Source organism: Ziziphus jujuba, chromosome 11 (assembly GCF_031755915.1).
Source record: "Ziziphus jujuba cultivar Dongzao chromosome 11, ASM3175591v1".
Lineage (NCBI taxonomy): Eukaryota > Viridiplantae > Streptophyta > Magnoliopsida > Rosales > Rhamnaceae > Ziziphus > Ziziphus jujuba.
Genome location: NC_083389.1, coordinates 25,987,501 through 26,005,000, shown reverse-complemented (window position 1 = coordinate 26,005,000; position 17,500 = coordinate 25,987,501). Strand labels below are relative to the sequence as shown.

The window sequence follows — 17,500 nt, the reverse complement described above, 5'->3', positions numbered from 1 at the left end:
GTTTCTGATTGGTCCACGTGGCATGAACAGTGTCACGCAGGGTTTTAATTTTGAAAAACTCTCGGGGAAGAGAGAGAAAGAGAGAGAAGAGAGAGAAAGAGAGAGAGGAGAGAGAAAGAGAGAGAGAGAGAGAGCCACCGCCGGCCACCGGATTTTGCCACTGTTCCGGCCGAGTTACTGTACACGCGCCGGACAGAAAGCTTGCCCACCTCATTTCCGGCAAAACCTCCAAATTTCACGGCGAACGGCCGCCGGACGCGCCCGGATCGGACGTCCGAAGTTTGGCGGCGATTTTTCCCCTCCACCGCCGGCCACCGCGAATCGGCACTGTTCCGGCCATTTTCCGGCCACACGCGCCTGACAGCCTTGATCCTCTCCTCAAGTCCGGCCTACCCACCAAAAATCACGACCATCGGACCACCGACGCGCCGGGATCGGAGCGTTTTCCGGCGAGGGGTCGAAAATCTTCAAACGGTGATTTCTCCGCCGTCCGACCTCCGTTTTGCTCACCGTCGGTCCCGTTGGATTGCTCTCCTCACGATCTACAAATCTGCAAAATTTCACAGCAAACGGCCACCGTCGGAAATTACTGTTCCGGCGACGGTTGCCGGTGACGTGGCGGCCCGCCGGAAAGTACTGTTCCGGCGAGTACCCTGAAAATTCCGGCCAGCTCCAGTCCGCAGTGTTCGACCTCCTGAACCCAAATCCGACTTCCGTTTCCACCAATTCGCGACGGTTTGGGAGAATTGCGGAGCCGAAACCCGAAAAGCTTCCCGATAAAATTCCGACCCCGTCGGGTACGATCATCGGAAATTAAGACCGGATCTGTGATTAGCATCACTCGAGCTTCGATTCGGTATAGAATTCGTAAATTTTAGTTATCGTTTGGTGTTCGCTCCCCGGGTACCCATTTGGGGATTACCCGAATAAAATATTAATATTTGTGGTTTTGGTACTGTGGATGTTTTAGGTGCACGTGCAAGTAGCGGAGTCGATCCTGCGGAGGATCTTGATTGAGATACGTGCACAAGGTGAGTGACCCACCTTCAAATTAATTTTGGGGAATTTAATTGATGAATATATTATGTGTGAATTAAATATTTGGAATTTAATTTCTATGTGCCAAATATTTATTGGATTTATTGTAGAAGTATTTATGAACTTATTGGATTTAAGAAAATGCGAATTCTACAAATTTATGCCGTGTGGAATTATTTTATGGTTTTGAGGATTTTGAAATTGGTGTGGTTTTAATGGTAAATTGGGCACGATTTGATTTTCAAATATTTCAAGGAAAATATTTGGTTATGTTGGTGATTTCAATTTTTATGAAATATGCCCATAAAATATTATGGGATTTGATTATGATATTTCGAAAAATTATTTATGCTTGGAAAAAAAAAATGTGGATATTTGAATTGATGGGTTTGGGAGTTGGTGGATTTGAAAATCATGGAATTTTTTTGTATGGATTATAAGGAAATTGTGGAGAATTTCCCGGTTCAAGCGGATGGATTATGCCCGCTATGTTTATGAAAAATGTGAAATTTGTTTTATGATTTAAATTTATGGATTTTATAATTTTTAGATGCACCGTGCACGTACTGGTGTTCTGATTATGTGATATGGTATATGTGATATGGTTAGTGTGCACACGGTTGTGATTAGCGCGCAGGTGGGTGTGAGTAGCGCGCGGTTGATATTATGAGGGTGTCCTGTGGATGCCATCGGAGAGGGCGGCCACCCCCCTTTGGCCGGGACACCAGGTTAGCAGCGGCGCTGTGGGACGCCACGCGACCGTATGCCGGTTTCTTTCTATAACCTCCTGTCTGGCGGTACCTTGGGACGCTGGGTACTGTTGGCGCCACTGGTATATAGTGGGTGCATCAAATGATTTTCAGAACTGTGTTTTAAAAATAAAATGTTAATGAAAAATATAATTGTTACCGCTTCTGGTATTTAATTGATGTCTTGGTTTTCGGGAAATATGAATAAAGGGTTTTGTGAAAATGTTTTAAAAGGGGAACCTTTCCAACTGAGAGAATTGTAAGGGTTTTGAGAGACATTATTATTTCCAAATAATTATTATTTATATACCTATTACCGTGGTATGATAGTGTAGAGTAGTAGGGTCGCTCACTGAGATGATTAGCATCTCACACTCTTAAATTCCGTTCCTCTAGGTACCAGGTTGTCGGTGTTCACTCGGAGCGGACTTGATCTTCCTCGCTGTATTTGTTCGCGCAGTACCTTGTTCTTCTTTTACTGCAGTTGTAATATTTCGTTCACTTTTGCTGTATTCTGTATTTTGTAGTACTTCATAAAGCTCTGTATACTGTATGGGACACTTATGTATTTGTATTGCACTGGATTACTGTATTTTTATTTTGGAGTGCTGAAATTTGTGGAACCAGTTCGTCGTACTGTGGGAGGAATAAGGGAACAATTATAGAAGTGTGTTTTCAGTGCAGGAAATTTTGTGGTAAGTCCATCCCTTAGGGGAGGTTCTGCCGGATCTTCCACAGAAGGGTCCGGTAGGGTTTCCCTGGGATCAGGGCTTGTCTAGGGTTCCGGTGGGGAACTTTGGACGGGTCCTGACAGTTGGTATCAGAGCATAGGTTCTTGTAATCCTAAGGGACTGTGCATTGCTGTACAGCCCATCCGTAAATTCCTTCCTTTTGTAATCGTGCTTAAGTGTCCCTGTTTCTAAACTCTTGTTTGTTTCTTCAGTAATCGACTACGATGAGTCGGCGGGACACACGTAGAACTCGGGAACGCTCGGCTGAGAGTTCCGGGAGTCGATCAAGCCTTAGAGATCTGGTCTCTCAGCTAACTAGAGCCTTAGGAGGTTCAAGCTCTAGTAACCGATCCGTGGATCAGGCTCGACGTTTAGGAGCCGTGGAGTTCGATGGAAGCCAAGGCCCAGCTGCAGCCTTGAAGTGGCTATCCAGCATGGAGAAAATCTTGGAAGAGGGGATGCAGTGCCCCGATGAGGATATGGTGAGGATTTCTGGGTTCATGTTAGAGGGAGACGCCCGGAAGTGGTGGCAAATGGAGAAGACCCGCAGAAGGCATACGTGGGACCAGTTCAAGATTGCCTTCTCTACTGAGTTCTGTCCTCCTGCCTACCGTGAGGCGAGAAGGAGAGAGTTCGAGGGACTGCGCCAGGGAAACATGACGGTGACAGAGTACGAGAGGAGGTTCCGGGAGCTGTCAGAGTTCTGCATGCACTTGATTCCCGACGATCACGCGAAGAAGGTGAGGTTCATAGACGGGTTGAACGAGAGCATCGGCTACACCCTTTCTGGGTCAGTACACCCCACCTATCAGTCCGCCAGGGATGCAGCGCTCGAGCTAGAGAGACAGGCGGAGATACACAGACCCTCGAGGCGCAGACCGTTCGAAGGTTCGTACAGCGGGGTACCTCGACAGGGGGCATCTAAGAAGAGTCATAGTTCAGGCTCAGATAGTGCTGGGTTCAGCCCTCGAGGCAGATTTCAGAGGAGAGGCGGCTATCGTATGCCCCAACCAGCGCGCCATTCCATCAGCGGCGGCACGAGCTCATATCAGCACTCTGGGTTTAGCCCCAAGCCATTCTGCAGACGTTGCAATAGAGCACACCATGGGATTTGCCAGTTTGAGGGTGTGTGCTTTCAGTGTGGACAGGCGGGACATATTAAGAGAAATTGCCCTTATGGAGAGGCGGGAGTGTTAGGGGCGAGCCCACCATCACATCAGGCCAGTGGATCGCGGGGTCAGAGTTCCCGAGGGAGTTATGCAGTAGGAGGTTCATCGGGATCAGTCCCACAGCCTGTTGGACCGAGCAGGGGTAGAGGACGGAGGCCCCAGCAGACAGGGCAGGGTCGAGTGTTTGCGATGACCCAGCAGGAGGCCCTAGCTACACCGGACGTCGTGGCAGGTACGTTGAATATATTCGGTAATGATGCATTAGTACTTATAGACCCGGGAGCAACACATTCATTCATCTCCAAGGAATTCGTCACTCGGGTCGGTATGACCCCTACTCCTTTAGAATGTCTAGTAGAGATAGCCACTCCTGCAGGAGAATCCTTGTGGCCTAGCCAGTTAATCAAGGAATGTTTCTTCTGCATCGAAGATCAAGTGATGGAGGCGGACTTGATCCTGTTGGATCTGTCCGGACTTGATGTAATTTTGGGCATGGATTGGTTGGCAAGGAACCATGCATCTGTAGACTGTTTCAGCAAGGAAGTTACATTCAGGAGGCCAGGGTTGCCAGAAGTAGTATTCCGTGGAGGAGTTGGAAGGCCCTTACCGAGGTTGATATCTACCCTTACCGCCAAGAAGCTACTGAATAAAGGTTGCCAGGGGTATTTGGCTCATGTGATAGATACCCGAGTAAGTGGGGTCAGGTTGGAAGACATGCCCGTTGTGAGGGATTTCCCGGACGTGTTTCCTGAGGAGTTACCAGGATTGCCTCCGGAAAGGGAAGTTGACTTTCCCATTGAATTGATTCCAGGCACCGTGCCTATTTCTCTACCACCGTATCGGATGGCTCCAGCGGAGTTAAGGGAGCTAAAGGTCCAGTTGCAAGATTTGGTAGATAAGGGGTTTATTAGACCAAGTATATCGCCGTGGGGAGCCCCAGTTTTGTTTGTAAAGAAAAAGGATGGTAGTCTAAGGCTGTGTATAGACTACCGACAACTTAATAAGGTCACCATTCCTAATCGCTATCCGTTGCCAAGGATAGATGATCTATTCGACCAACTCCAAGGTGCCAAGGTGTTCTCCAAGATCGACTTGAGGTCGGGATACCATCAGTTAAGGATCCGAGAGTCGGACATTCCTAAGACTGCCTTTAGGACGAGGTACGGACATTATGAATTCCTAGTGATGTCGTTCGGACTCACCAATGCCCCAGCAGCTTTCATGGACTTGATGAATAGGGTGTTTCGTCCGTACTTGGATCATTTTGTCATTGTATTTATCGATGACATTCTGATCTATTCAAGGAGCCAAGAAGAGCACGTGAGGCATTTGAAGAGAGTGCTCCAAACTTTAAGGCAGCATCAGCTATATGCTAAGTTCGACAAGTGTGAATTCTGGTTGAATCAAGTGGGTTTTCTCGGACATATCGTGTCGGCAGAAGGTATCTATGTGGACCCTGATAAGGTAAAGGCAGTGTTGAGTTGGGAGCGCCTTACCACTGTGAGGGAGGTACGAAGTTTTCTTGGATTAGCGGGTTACTACCGTCGTTTTATTGAAGGGTTTTCAAGGATTGCCGGGCCACTTCATAGATTGACCCGAAAGAATGTTGAATTTAGTTGGACGGACAGGTGTGAACAGAGTTTTCAAGACTTGAAGCAAAAGTTGACATCCGCACCTGTTTTAACTTTACCTGATGGGAATGAAGGTTTTGAGGTTTATTGTGATGCATCCCATCAAGGGTTGGGTTGCGTGCTAATGCAGAATCAAAGGGTGGTAGCGTATGCATCTCGGCAATTGAAGCAGCACGAACAGAATTACCCTACGCACGACTTAGAATTGGCGGCGGTAGTCTTTGCTCTAAAGAAGTGGAGGCACTACTTGTATGGGGCCACGTGCCAAATCTATACCGACCACAAGAGCCTCAAGTATATTTTCACTCAGAAGGAGTTAAATATGAGGCAAAGGCGATGGATGGAGTTGTTAAAGGATTATGACTGTGTGATTGACTATCACCCGGGTAAGGCGAATGTAGTGGCAGATGCTTTGAGTAGGAAGGCTACTGGATCCCTTGCTCACATCCAAGTCATCCAACTACCTCTCATGGTGGAGTTGAAGAAGATGGGGGTGTTAATGCATATGCATCCTTCAGGAGTTCTCATGGCTAGCTTCCAGGTACGACCGGTGTTGGTGGATCGTATAGTAGAGACCCAAATGGAAGATCCTAAGTTGAGGACAATTAAGGGCAAGGTACAAGAAGGTCTTGATCCGGAATTTTCCATAAGGAGGGATGGAGCCCTCGTGTATAAAGGACTACTTTGCGTTCCGGATATCCCAGGACTCAAGAAGGAGATTTTGGAGGAGGCGCATAGCTCGATGTATGCGATGCATCCTGGGAGTACCAAGATGTATCGGACGCTTGTTAAGTATTATTGGTGGATTGGTATGAAGAGAGAAGTGGCAGACTTTGTATCAAAGTGTTTGATTTGTCAACAAGTGAAAGCAGAAAGACAGAAGCCTTCGGGACTACTCCAACCTTTACCGATTCCCGTGTGGAAGTGGGAAGAACTCAACATGGACTTCGTATTCAAGCTTCCTTCCACACCTAGAAGGTACGACGGCATTTGGGTAATCATTGATCGTCTCACCAAGTCGGCACACTTCCTACCGGTACGAGAACGTTTTTCGCCCGAGAAGTTAGCCCAGTTGTTCGTGCAACGCATTGTAAGTCTTCATGGAGTACCGTTAGCCATCGTCTCCGATCGAGATCCGCGCTTTACTTCACGACTATGGCGGAAGTTGGCTGATGCACTAGGAGCAAGACTTAACTACAGCACCGCTTTTCACCCACAATCTGATGGACAAGCAGAGCGCACAATCCAGACATTAGAAGACATGCTAAGGTCTTGCATTATGCAATTTAGCGGTAGCTGGGATGAACAACTGCCACTGATAGAGTTTGTCTACAACAACAGTTATCAAGCGAGTACTGGAATGTCCCCGTATGAAGCTTTATATGGGAGGCAGTGTCGGACACCTTTGTGTTGGAGTGAGGTAGGAGAAGAGAGGCTCCTTGCAACAACTAATGCGGTCGGCTCTGAGTATTTAAGGATGACCTTGGACAAGGTGAAGATCATTAGGGATCGATTGAAGGTTGCCCAAGATAGACAGAAGAGTTACGCCGATGTGCGTAGAAAGGATTTGGAATTCGAGGTAGGAGATTGGGTATTCCTAAAACTATCTCCATGGAAAGGAGTAGTACGTTTTGGACGACGAGGTAAGTTGGGTCCTCGTTATATTGGGCCTTACGAGGTTACGGAGAGGATTGGCCCGGTGGCGTATAGGTTGGCGTTACCGGAAGAGCTAGCTCGAGTACACAACGTGTTTCATGTGTCGATGCTACGGAAGTATATTGCAGACCCTTCGCACGTACTCGAGAGTCCGGATATAGAGATAAGGGAAGATCTTTCGTATGTGGAGCAGCCAGTACAGATTTTGGATCGCGAGGAACGCACGCTACGCAACAAGACTATTCCTCTAGTTAAGGTCTTATGGCGGAACCACTTGGTCGAGGAAGCAACGTGGGAACCCGAAGCACAGATGCGTGAGCAGTACCCGTATCTGTTCCAGTGACGTGCGGAAATTTCGAGGACGAAATTTTTGTAAGGGGGGAAGGCTGTAACACCCCGTCCCGAATCGCACCGGAAACCGTGCACGTTGACCGAGGTTGACCGTTGACCGTTGACCGAAGGGGTCACAAGTTGACTTTTTGACTCAGTGGGAATTTCGAGTTGACCAGGGTACCGTGGCGAAGTGCATGACGCCCTGAGTTCGTAGACTAGTAGCACGTCGAAAACGGAGCTACGGTTTGAAAGTTATGGGCAAAACAAGTTGAAGTGTAAACTGTCTAAAAGGTGCCGGGAGTTGACTTTTTCTTGTGATGTAATTGTGAGTTGACTCTTGTATGGTTGTAAAGTAATCGTCGATACGAGTTCATAGACTAGCGGCACGCTTAAATCGGACATCCGGTTAAAAAGTTATGGACGTTTGAAGTTTACCGGATACCGTATTATTTTAATGTTTTTGGGTCGTGAACAGTGAAACGCCACGTGTCAGTTTCTGATTGGTCCACGTGGCATGAACAGTGTCACGCAGGGTTTTAATTTTGAAAAACTCTCGGGGAAGAGAGAGAAAGAGAGAGAAGAGAGAGAAAGAGAGAGAGGAGAGAGAAAGAGAGAGAGAGAGAGAGCCACCGCCGGCCACCGGATTTTGCCACTGTTCCGGCCGAGTTACTGTACACGCGCCGGACAGAAAGCTTGCCCACCTCATTTCCGGCAAAACCTCCAAATTTCACGGCGAACGGCCGCCGGACGCGCCCGGATCGGACGTCCGAAGTTTGGCGGCGATTTTTCCCCTCCACCGCCGGCCACCGCGAATCGGCACTGTTCCGGCCATTTTCCGGCCACACGCGCCTGACAGCCTTGATCCTCTCCTCAAGTCCGGCCTACCCACCAAAAATCACGACCATCGGACCACCGACGCGCCGGGATTGGAGCGTTTTCCGGCGAGGGGTCGAAAATCTTCAAACGGTGATTTCTCCGCCGTCCGACCTCCGTTTTGCTCACCGTCGGTCCCGTTGGATTGCTCTCCTCACGATCTACAAATCTGCAAAATTTCACAGCAAACGGCCACCGTCGGAAATTACTGTTCCGGCGACGGTTGCCGGTGACGTGGCGGCCCGCCGGAAAGTACTATTCCGGCGAGTACCCTGAAAATTCCGGCCAGCTCCAGTCCGCAGTGTTCGACCTCCTGAACCCAAATCCGACTTCCGTTTCCACCAATTCGCGACGGTTTGGGAGAATTGCGGAGCCGAAACCCGAAAAGCTTCCCGATAAAATTCCGACCCCGTCGGGTACGATCATCGGAAATTAAGACCGGATCTGTGATTAGCATCACTCGAGCTTCGATTCGGTATAGAATTCGTAAATTTTAGTTATCGTTTGGTGTTCGCTCCCCGGGTACCCATTTGGGGATTACCCGAATAAAATATTAATATTTGTGGTTTTGGTACTGTGGATGTTTTAGGTGCACGTGCAAGTAGCGGAGTCGATCCTGCGGAGGATCTTGATTGAGATACGTGCACAAGGTGAGTGACCCACCTTCAAATTAATTTTGGGGAATTTAATTGATGAATATATTATGTGTGAATTAAATATTTGGAATTTAATTTCTATGTGCCAAATATTTATTGGATTTATTGTAGAAGTATTTATGAACTTATTGGATTTAAGAAAATGCGAATTCTACAAATTTATGCCGTGTGGAATTATTTTATGGTTTTGAGGATTTTGAAATTGGTGTGGTTTTAATGGTAAATTGGGCACGATTTGATTTTCAAATATTTCAAGGAAAATATTTGGTTATGTTGGTGATTTCAATTTTTATGAAATATGCCCATAAAATATTATGGGATTTGATTATGATATTTCGAAAAATTATTTATGCTTGGAAAAAAAAAATGTGGATATTTGAATTGATGGGTTTGGGAGTTGGTGGATTTGAAAATCATGGAATTTTTTTGTATGGATTATAAGGAAATTGTGGAGAATTTCCCGGTTCAAGCGGATGGATTATGCCCGCTATGTTTATGAAAAATGTGAAATTTGTTTTATGATTTAAATTTATGGATTTTATAATTTTTAGATGCACCGTGCACGTACTGGTGTTCTGATTATGTGATATGGTATATGTGATATGGTTAGTGTGCACACGGTTGTGATTAGCGTGCAGGTGGGTGTGAGTAGCGCGCGGTTGATATTATGAGGGTGTCCTGTGGATGCCATCGGAGAGGGCGGCCACCCCCCTTTGGCCGGGACACCAGGTTAGCAGCGGCGCTGTGGGACGCCACGCGACCGTATGCCGGTTTCTTTCTATAACCTCCTGTCTGGCGGTACCTTGGGACGCTGGGTACTGTTGGCGCCACTGGTATATAGTGGGTGCATCAAATGATTTTCAGAACTGTGTTTTAAAAATAAAATGTTAATGAAAAATATAATTGTTACCGCTTCTGGTATTTAATTGATGTCTTGGTTTTCGGGAAATATGAATAAAGGGTTTTGTGAAAATGTTTTAAAAGGGGAACCTTTCCAACTGAGAGAATTGTAAGGGTTTTGAGAGACATTATTATTTCCAAATAATTATTATTTATATACCTATTACCGTGGTATGATAGTGTAGAGTAGTAGGGTCGCTCACTGAGATGATTAGCATCTCACACTCTTAAATTCCGTTCCTCTAGGTACCAGGTTGTCGGTGTTCACTCGGAGCGGACTTGATCTTCCTCGCTGTATTTGTTCGCGCAGTACCTTGTTCTTCTTTTACTGCAGTTGTAATATTTCGTTCACTTTTGCTGTATTCTGTATTTTGTAGTACTTCATAAAGCTCTGTATACTGTATGGGACACTTATGTATTTGTATTGCACTGGATTACTGTATTTTTATTTTGGAGTGCTGAAATTTGTGGAACCAGTTCGTCGTACTGTGGGAGGAATAAGGGAACAATTATAGAAGTGTGTTTTCAGTGCAGGAAATTTTGTGGTAAGTCCATCCCTTAGGGGAGGTTCTGCCGGATCTTCCACAGAAGGGTCCGGTAGGGTTTCCCTGGGATCAGGGCTTGTCTAGGGTTCCGGTGGGGAACTTTGGACGGGTCCTGACATAACTTAGGTGGAAGGCGAAGAAGGCCTCCTTCTGGGGGGGCCTGAGCCATCAGTGAGATACCACTCTGGAAGAGCTAGAATTCTAACCTTGTGTCAGGACCTATATGTTGAAATGTGGTGATCTTGCCACAATGTGCAAGGTAGTTCGGTTACACTTGCACTCTTTGTTTTGCAACATCAAAGACCAAACATTATTTATGTTTATGCATTTTATTTTATCTTGTAATGTTTAAGAACAATATCCTTTTTTGTAATGCCCTAAGCTCATTATCTAGCTTAAGGCCTTTTTTGTCTAGTTGCTGGAATTGTATTTCCAGCAACATAAGTCCACTTGCTTGGATGCTGTTTGAAGTAGGTTTGGGATTTGGCCTTGAATTTTGGATATGCTAAACTAGATATGCAGAGGAAGAAGCAGTAAAACGAATGGCCCAATTTGGAGCTAGGAAGGCTAAGTTAAGCCCAAAACAATCTGACCCTTGTGCAGTGTTGTTGCCCAGAAAACTGGGCAAAACTACCTCGGGTTTGATTATTTTTTAATAGGTAAATGGACTTTGTTTTATCTGGTTTTTGTCTAGAACATAGTTTAATATTCAAAAAGGCTTCCCTCCAATTTTCAAGTCCAATGGAGCTGGTTTTCAAATTCAAATGCCTTAGACAAGCTGAACTGCCCATTAAAGAAGGTTTCTTGCATGCCCAGCACATTGATTAGAGTTAGTTGAGGTAGTTTGGCTTGGTTAGTTACTTTTAATGCTTTTGTATTTATTGCTCAATATGGCAGCATGCCTTATTGTCTTTTTTATGTATTTAAAAGTATGAAAATTGTAATGAAAAACGTTGAGAAAGAAAATATTCAAAAACAGATTTTGAAAAACAACATTTTTGGCTCTCTCTCTCTCAACTACTACATTTTTGGTTTCTTCTTCTTCCCAAAAGCTAACAACCTTCTCAAGAACCCTAAACATCCATTAAAACCAGAAACAAAACCTAAACAAACCAAAAAAAAAAAACAAAATCAAGAACCAAGAACCAAGAACCAACAACAATCATTCTTGACTAACACCTTGAATGATTGTGCTCTAGGGTACAACAACATAAACCTACACCAAATTCCATCATGGTATCAGAGCATAGTGTAATTTCTTAGGACCTTGTGAGCTTTCAACCTAGACCATTTTATTTGTGAGAGGATCCCCCACCTAAAGCCTTCCAACCGAAACCAAAACCTCCCAAAAAGACTAGTTGAAACTCACCAATACACCACCACCCGAGAGCTTGTTCTTGTGTCCATTTTTCAAAACTTTTCAAAAACCATTTTTTCAAATGGCCTCACAATCCGTTGCAACCCCAACACCACCTAAGTTTGAAGGCCAAAACTATTCCATTTGGAGTATAAAAATGAAAGCCTACCTTCAAGCCTTTGGTTTATGGGAAGTCATAGAAGAAGGTTATGTAGTGGAAGAGTTAAGAGCTAATGCAACCCAAGCACAAAGAAATGCACATGAGGCCGAAGTTGCCAAGGGGTTCAAGGCCCTCACTGCCTTGCACTCCTCCATGAGTGATTCCATTTTTACAAGGATAATGTCATGCACAAGTGCTAGAGAGGTTTGGATAAAGCTTCAAGAGGAGTTCCATGGAAATACTAGAACTCGGCAAATGCAAGTTTTAAACTTAAGAAGAGAGTTTGAGACCTTGAAGATGAAGGAGAATGAGCTTGTCAAGGATTTCATGGAAAGGATGCTCAAAGTGGTAAATCAAATTTGGGTCCTTGGTGAACAATTGACCGATCAAAGGGTAGTAGAGAAAGTATTGGTGAGCTTACCCGAAAGGTTTGAAGCTAAGATTTCCTCCCTTGAAAAATCTAGAAATCTTAGTGAAATAACCTTGAGTGAGCTCATCAATGCTTTTCAAGCAACCGAACAAAGGAGAGCCATTAGAAAGGAGGAGACCATAGAGAGTGCATTCTATGGTGGCCACGGCAACAAAAAGAAGAATAAAGGAAGGAAGAGCAACAACACCAACCAAACCGGTTTTACAACCAACAACAACACAAACAACAACAAAAATGGATGGAATCAACAACAACAACAACAAACCCATCAAAACCGAGGAGGGCATCCACCTTGCCCTCATTGCAAGAAGCTTGGACATCCACTATCCAAGTGTTTTTGGAGGCCGGATGCATCTTGTGAAAGATGTGGAGGAAAAGGCCACATTGCCAAAGTATGCAAGCAAAGGAGACAACAAGCCAATATGGTTAATGAAGAAGCCGAGAACCTATTTGTGGCCACATGCCTTAAAGCCACAAGTAGTGGTCTCGGTTGGCTTGTGGATAGTGGTTGCTCACACCACATGAGTTTCCAAAAGGATGGCTTTATGGAGCTTGACCGAAACTACAAAACCAAAGTGAAGATTGGTGATGGCCGGTTCATGAAAGTAGAAGGCAAAGGAGATGTGTGCTTGAACACCAAGGAAGGTACCAAAATTATAAAATATGTGCTATATGTTCCTAGTTTGTGTGAAAACTTTCTTAGTGTAGCACAATTGGTAGAAAGAGGCTTTGCTTTAAATTTTGCAAAAGATGGATGTATCATATATGATACTTGTGGTAATGAGCTGTTTAAGGTACCATTGAAGGACAAAAGCTATAGATTGGACCTAGTTAAGAATGAACAAGCCTTAAAAACCAAAGTGGAGTCCATTTCTCAACTTTGGCATAAAAGGCTTGGGCATTCTATCTATGGTGCCATGAAAAACACCAATGCCATTGTTCAAGGACATGAGGACAAAGTCTACCATCTACACAAGGCACTTTACGGGTTAAAGCAAGCACCTAGGGCTTGGTATGGTAAGATTGATGGTTACTTGACCTACTAAGGCTTTAGGAGGAGTCCAAATGAGCCAACACTATACATAAGGAATGAAGAAGGCATGATTGTTATCTCACTCTATGTGGATGATTTGTTGGTCAAGGGGTGAAATTGAAAAGAATGTGGAAGTTTTGAAAAATGAACTTGAAAAGGAGTTTGACATGTCAAGCCTTGGTGAAATGAATTACTTCCTTGGAGTGGAAGTGATGCAATGCTCTAGGGGTATTTTCATATATCAAGAGAAATACATCAAAGATCTTTTGAAAAAGTTCAACCTTGATGAATGCAAGCCAATGTCAACACCAATGAGCCAAGGAGACAAATACAAGAAGGAGGATGGCACACCAAAGGTAAACCCGATCCTATATAGAAGCATGATAGGAAGTTTGCTCTATGTATGTTCATCAAGACCGAATATTATGCATGCCACATGTGTTTTGTCTAGATATATGCAAGCACCATCCCAAAACCATTTTGTAGGTGCCAAAAGAATTCTTAGATACTTAAAAGGAACACAAGACTTTGGAGTTTGGTATGATAGGCAAGATGTGATGAGATTAATGGCCTACTCAGATAGTGATTGGGCTGGATGCTTGGATGATATGAAGAGCACTTCGGGGTATCTTTTCTCACTTGGTAGTGGACCATTCTCATGGAATGCAAAGAAGCAAGCAACAACCGCTCAAAGCACCGCCGAAGCCGAGTACATTGCTTGCTCTTCATGTGCAAATCAATACATTTGGCTTAGGAAATTATTGGAGGACCTTGGTTATCCTCAAGAGGGTTCAACCATCATCAAATGTGATGACACTTCAGCCATATCAATAGCCAAGAACCCCGTTCAACATAGATCCATTAAAACCAGAAACAAAACCTAAACAAACCAAAAAAAAAAAAACAAAATCAAGAACCAAGAACCAAGAACCAACAACAATCATTCTTGACTAACACCTTGAATGATTGTGCTCTAGGGTACAACAACATAAACCTACACCAAATTCCATCACTATAGGCCAAGGGACAGTCTCAGGTAGACAGTTTCTATGGGGCATAGGCCTCCCAAAATGTAACGGAGGCATGCAAAGGTTTCCTCGGGCCAGATGGAGATTGGCCCTCGAGTGCAAAAGCAGAAGGGAGCTTGACTGCAAGACCCGCTCATGAAGCAGGGAAGAAAGTCGGCCTTAGTGATCCGATGGTGCCGAGTGGAAGGGCCGTCACTCAATGGATAAAATTTACTTAAGGGGTAATAAGTTAATCTTCCCCAAGAGCTCACATCGACGGGAAGGTTTAGCACCTCGATGTCGGCTCTTCTCCACCTAGGGTTGTAGTACGTTCCAAGGGTTGGGCTGTTCGCCCATTAAAGCGGTACGTGAGCTGGGTTCAGAACGTCGTGAGATAGTTCAGCCCATATCTGGTGTGGTGTTAGGGCATTGAGAGGACCTTTCTTTAGTATGAGAGGATCGGGAAGGATGCACCTCTGGTGTACCAGTTATCGTGCCCACGGTAAACGCTGGGTAGCTAAGTGCGGAGCGGATAACTGCTGAAAGCATCTAAGTAGTAAGCCCACCCCAAGAGGAGTGCTTTCCTATTCCAACTACCCCAAAGCTTCCGGTAGCACAGCCAAGTCAGCGATGGGTTTTCTACCCCTGTGGGGGTGGAGCGATAGAAGTTTTGAGAATTCAAGAGAAGATCATGGTGAGACAAGCCGTTTATCATTACGATAGGTGTCAAGTGGAAGTGCAGTGATGTATGCAGCTAAGTGTCACGGTCCTACATTTTATGCAGCGGAATAGACCGTGCGGCGCCAAGACTCTCCAGTCATGGCCAGCCTTTTCACTATCCGAGTTCATATATCGACCCATCTGATACCAATTGTATGCTCATGAGGTTCCCATAGTCGTCATGGCTCATGTCGCTCAGCAAGCTAGCCCGATGGCCTTGCGCCCACTCGGTAGCTTGTTACTCAATCTTGTGCCAAGATCTAGCCAGCAACCCATCTCTTCACTCGGGCCTTGGTCCATGCACATCTCGAATAGCATCCGACCCTAGAGCATGCACACCAGCATCATGCCAACATGCCCTCAGGGTAGCAACACAAGGTTGGAAGCCCACATATGAATGTCACCCGATGGCACGGTGTCGCCCCGTCCGTGCCTATTTAGCTTCCGACCCTCTTGAGCGAGGCAGAACCCGAGCCCCCGCTCATTGGCACATTTGCCACAACCTTGTAACAAAGGCCTACGTGTGTTCTTGGCATAGCCGATAGAAAACGGCATAGCGAATGCTACACTTAGCCTCTGACACAGGAGTGACGCGCAATACCAGCTCGTAGCGCCTACCGGTACTGTCCTCGGGACTCCCTGTCCCTCGGAGACATATGCCCACCTTCGTGGTACTATATGTCCGCCCCATGGCTTGCCGTCGCCCATGGGAGGCTCGCTTAGCCCAAGCTAGAAGCCGGAGCCGGGGGCCGTGGAGAGCCAACACGGACCACCCCCCTAAAGAGCTTATTGAGCCATTTCCTTTCTGGCACCCATAGATATCACTTTGTGCGAGGAATCATAATGGGGTTTTCTCTAGCAAACCTTCACATCTTGGCTTGCCATTCGATATGCACCATCCTAGTGACATTCTTAAGAACTTCCCACGGCCCGGGATCGAAGATCCCGACCTTCAAATATTTACGAAAATGCCACTAGGCCATTCCAAAGGTGCGGACCGTTACATCCTCCCCCACTTCATTACGTCGATGCCCTCATCGACGTGCCCGCTTGCTATCTTCAAGACTCCTGCACTCCGCGCAACACCTTTCATCCACATAAGCTCTTCAGGCTCAAACTCAAGATCCTGCATACTTCGTCCCTCTACCTCTGTAGAATCACCCTCTGTGACGACCTTCGCGCGCCCACTCTTGGACTTGGCCAAGGACCTATTGCATGCATTCACCCAAACTCAAGCTTCCCTCAAAACATGCACCTCCTTGTGCATAAATTAGTGCTTCGCCCCGCACTTTCAGCTCCATATGCAGATGGTGTCCCCCTCGGACGAATTCTGCCTTTTGTATATCTCGCTGGCACCCTAGCCAGATTCATGTCCCCCTTGGACAAATGCTCTCCGAGCTCCAAAGTAAGGCACTCTCTTGCCTTCAAGGTCCTCCCGTGGACCGAACTCTACCAAATAATCCGATGGTGACATTGACCCTCTCATCGAGCACACCGTCTCCTCTCAGGTGGTGCCCCTACGTCAACTATCCCAACGGTACCCAAACTCGAGAGTTCTTCATGTGGTAGTTCTCCTCTCTCTTGAACTCCACTTCAAGCTTTTTCGGCACTCTGTTTCCGTGACGAGCTAAGTTTCCCTTCTTAGCTCTTGTTCCCGCGCTCAAGTTTCCATCTCCAAGATGGTGATGTGCTAGCAATTCTCAAGCTAGCTTTGCCTTCTCCAAAGGCAAATTTATGCACAACATCCCTCGAGTGTGCATCTCAAATTTCCATCTCCACGATGGTAATGTGCTAGCAATTCTCAAGCTAGCTTTGCCTTCTCCAAAGGCAAATTTATGCACAACATCCCTCGAGTGTGCATTTATCCTTGTGGCTTCCAAAGCCAACCCTTGCGCAAGTGGCATCCTCTTCCCGACGAGTTACCACATCTTGAATGGAGGTCCTCTCTTATGCGACCTCCTTATTTCGGCTGTTGACACCTAGTGTCACCTTGAACTAAGTCCCTTCCTTAGTTCTTTGCCTCGGTCTTGCTCACTTTTGTATCTCGGCTCCTCCTCTGAGCCAGTTTTGCCCTCTGGCAAATTTACAGTGCTCCACGCATCCACTCGTCTTGACTTCTCATTCGCTTCGACAAGGTTGTCTTTTCTCTTGGACAAACGTGGCCTCTGCCACCCAGCCGCACTGGCTTGCTCTTCCTTCCCCACTCTTTGTGGCTGTCAAGACTCTTCGTCAAAATGGATCTATTTTTGGTATTTTCTGTAATTCTTAAGACCAATACCCCAAAAGAAACACATGGCTAACAAGCCCTCAATTATTCAAGAGAACTGCACTACTTACGGCTTGTGCTCTCATTTAACGACGCATGAATTCCTTTCTGAGCACCAGTCACTTATTCCAAATGCTTGTCCCATTCATGAACTTCGCATTTGCCTCGCTGCTCGAGCATCCAGTTAAAGATATTTGTATCGCACACTGGTACTCGTTTGGTGAACATCCCCACATCATATTCAAG

General features: G+C 45.9%; 1 protein-coding gene across 1 annotated transcript; it reads left to right on the top strand.

The window, feature by feature from the left end:
* The first annotated feature begins 2,212 nt into the window (after window positions 1-2,212).
* On the top strand, window positions 2,213-10,209 carry LOC132799870 (uncharacterized). Its single transcript, XM_060812625.1, has 3 exons — window positions 2,213-3,919; window positions 8,770-8,830; window positions 9,983-10,209. The coding sequence occupies exons 1-2, from the start codon at window positions 2,743-2,745 to the stop codon at window positions 8,814-8,816; spliced, it is 1,224 nt and encodes a 407-aa protein (XP_060668608.1). The 5' UTR covers window positions 2,213-2,742; the 3' UTR covers window positions 8,817-8,830; window positions 9,983-10,209.
* Window positions 10,210-17,500: the final 7,291 nt, after the last annotated feature.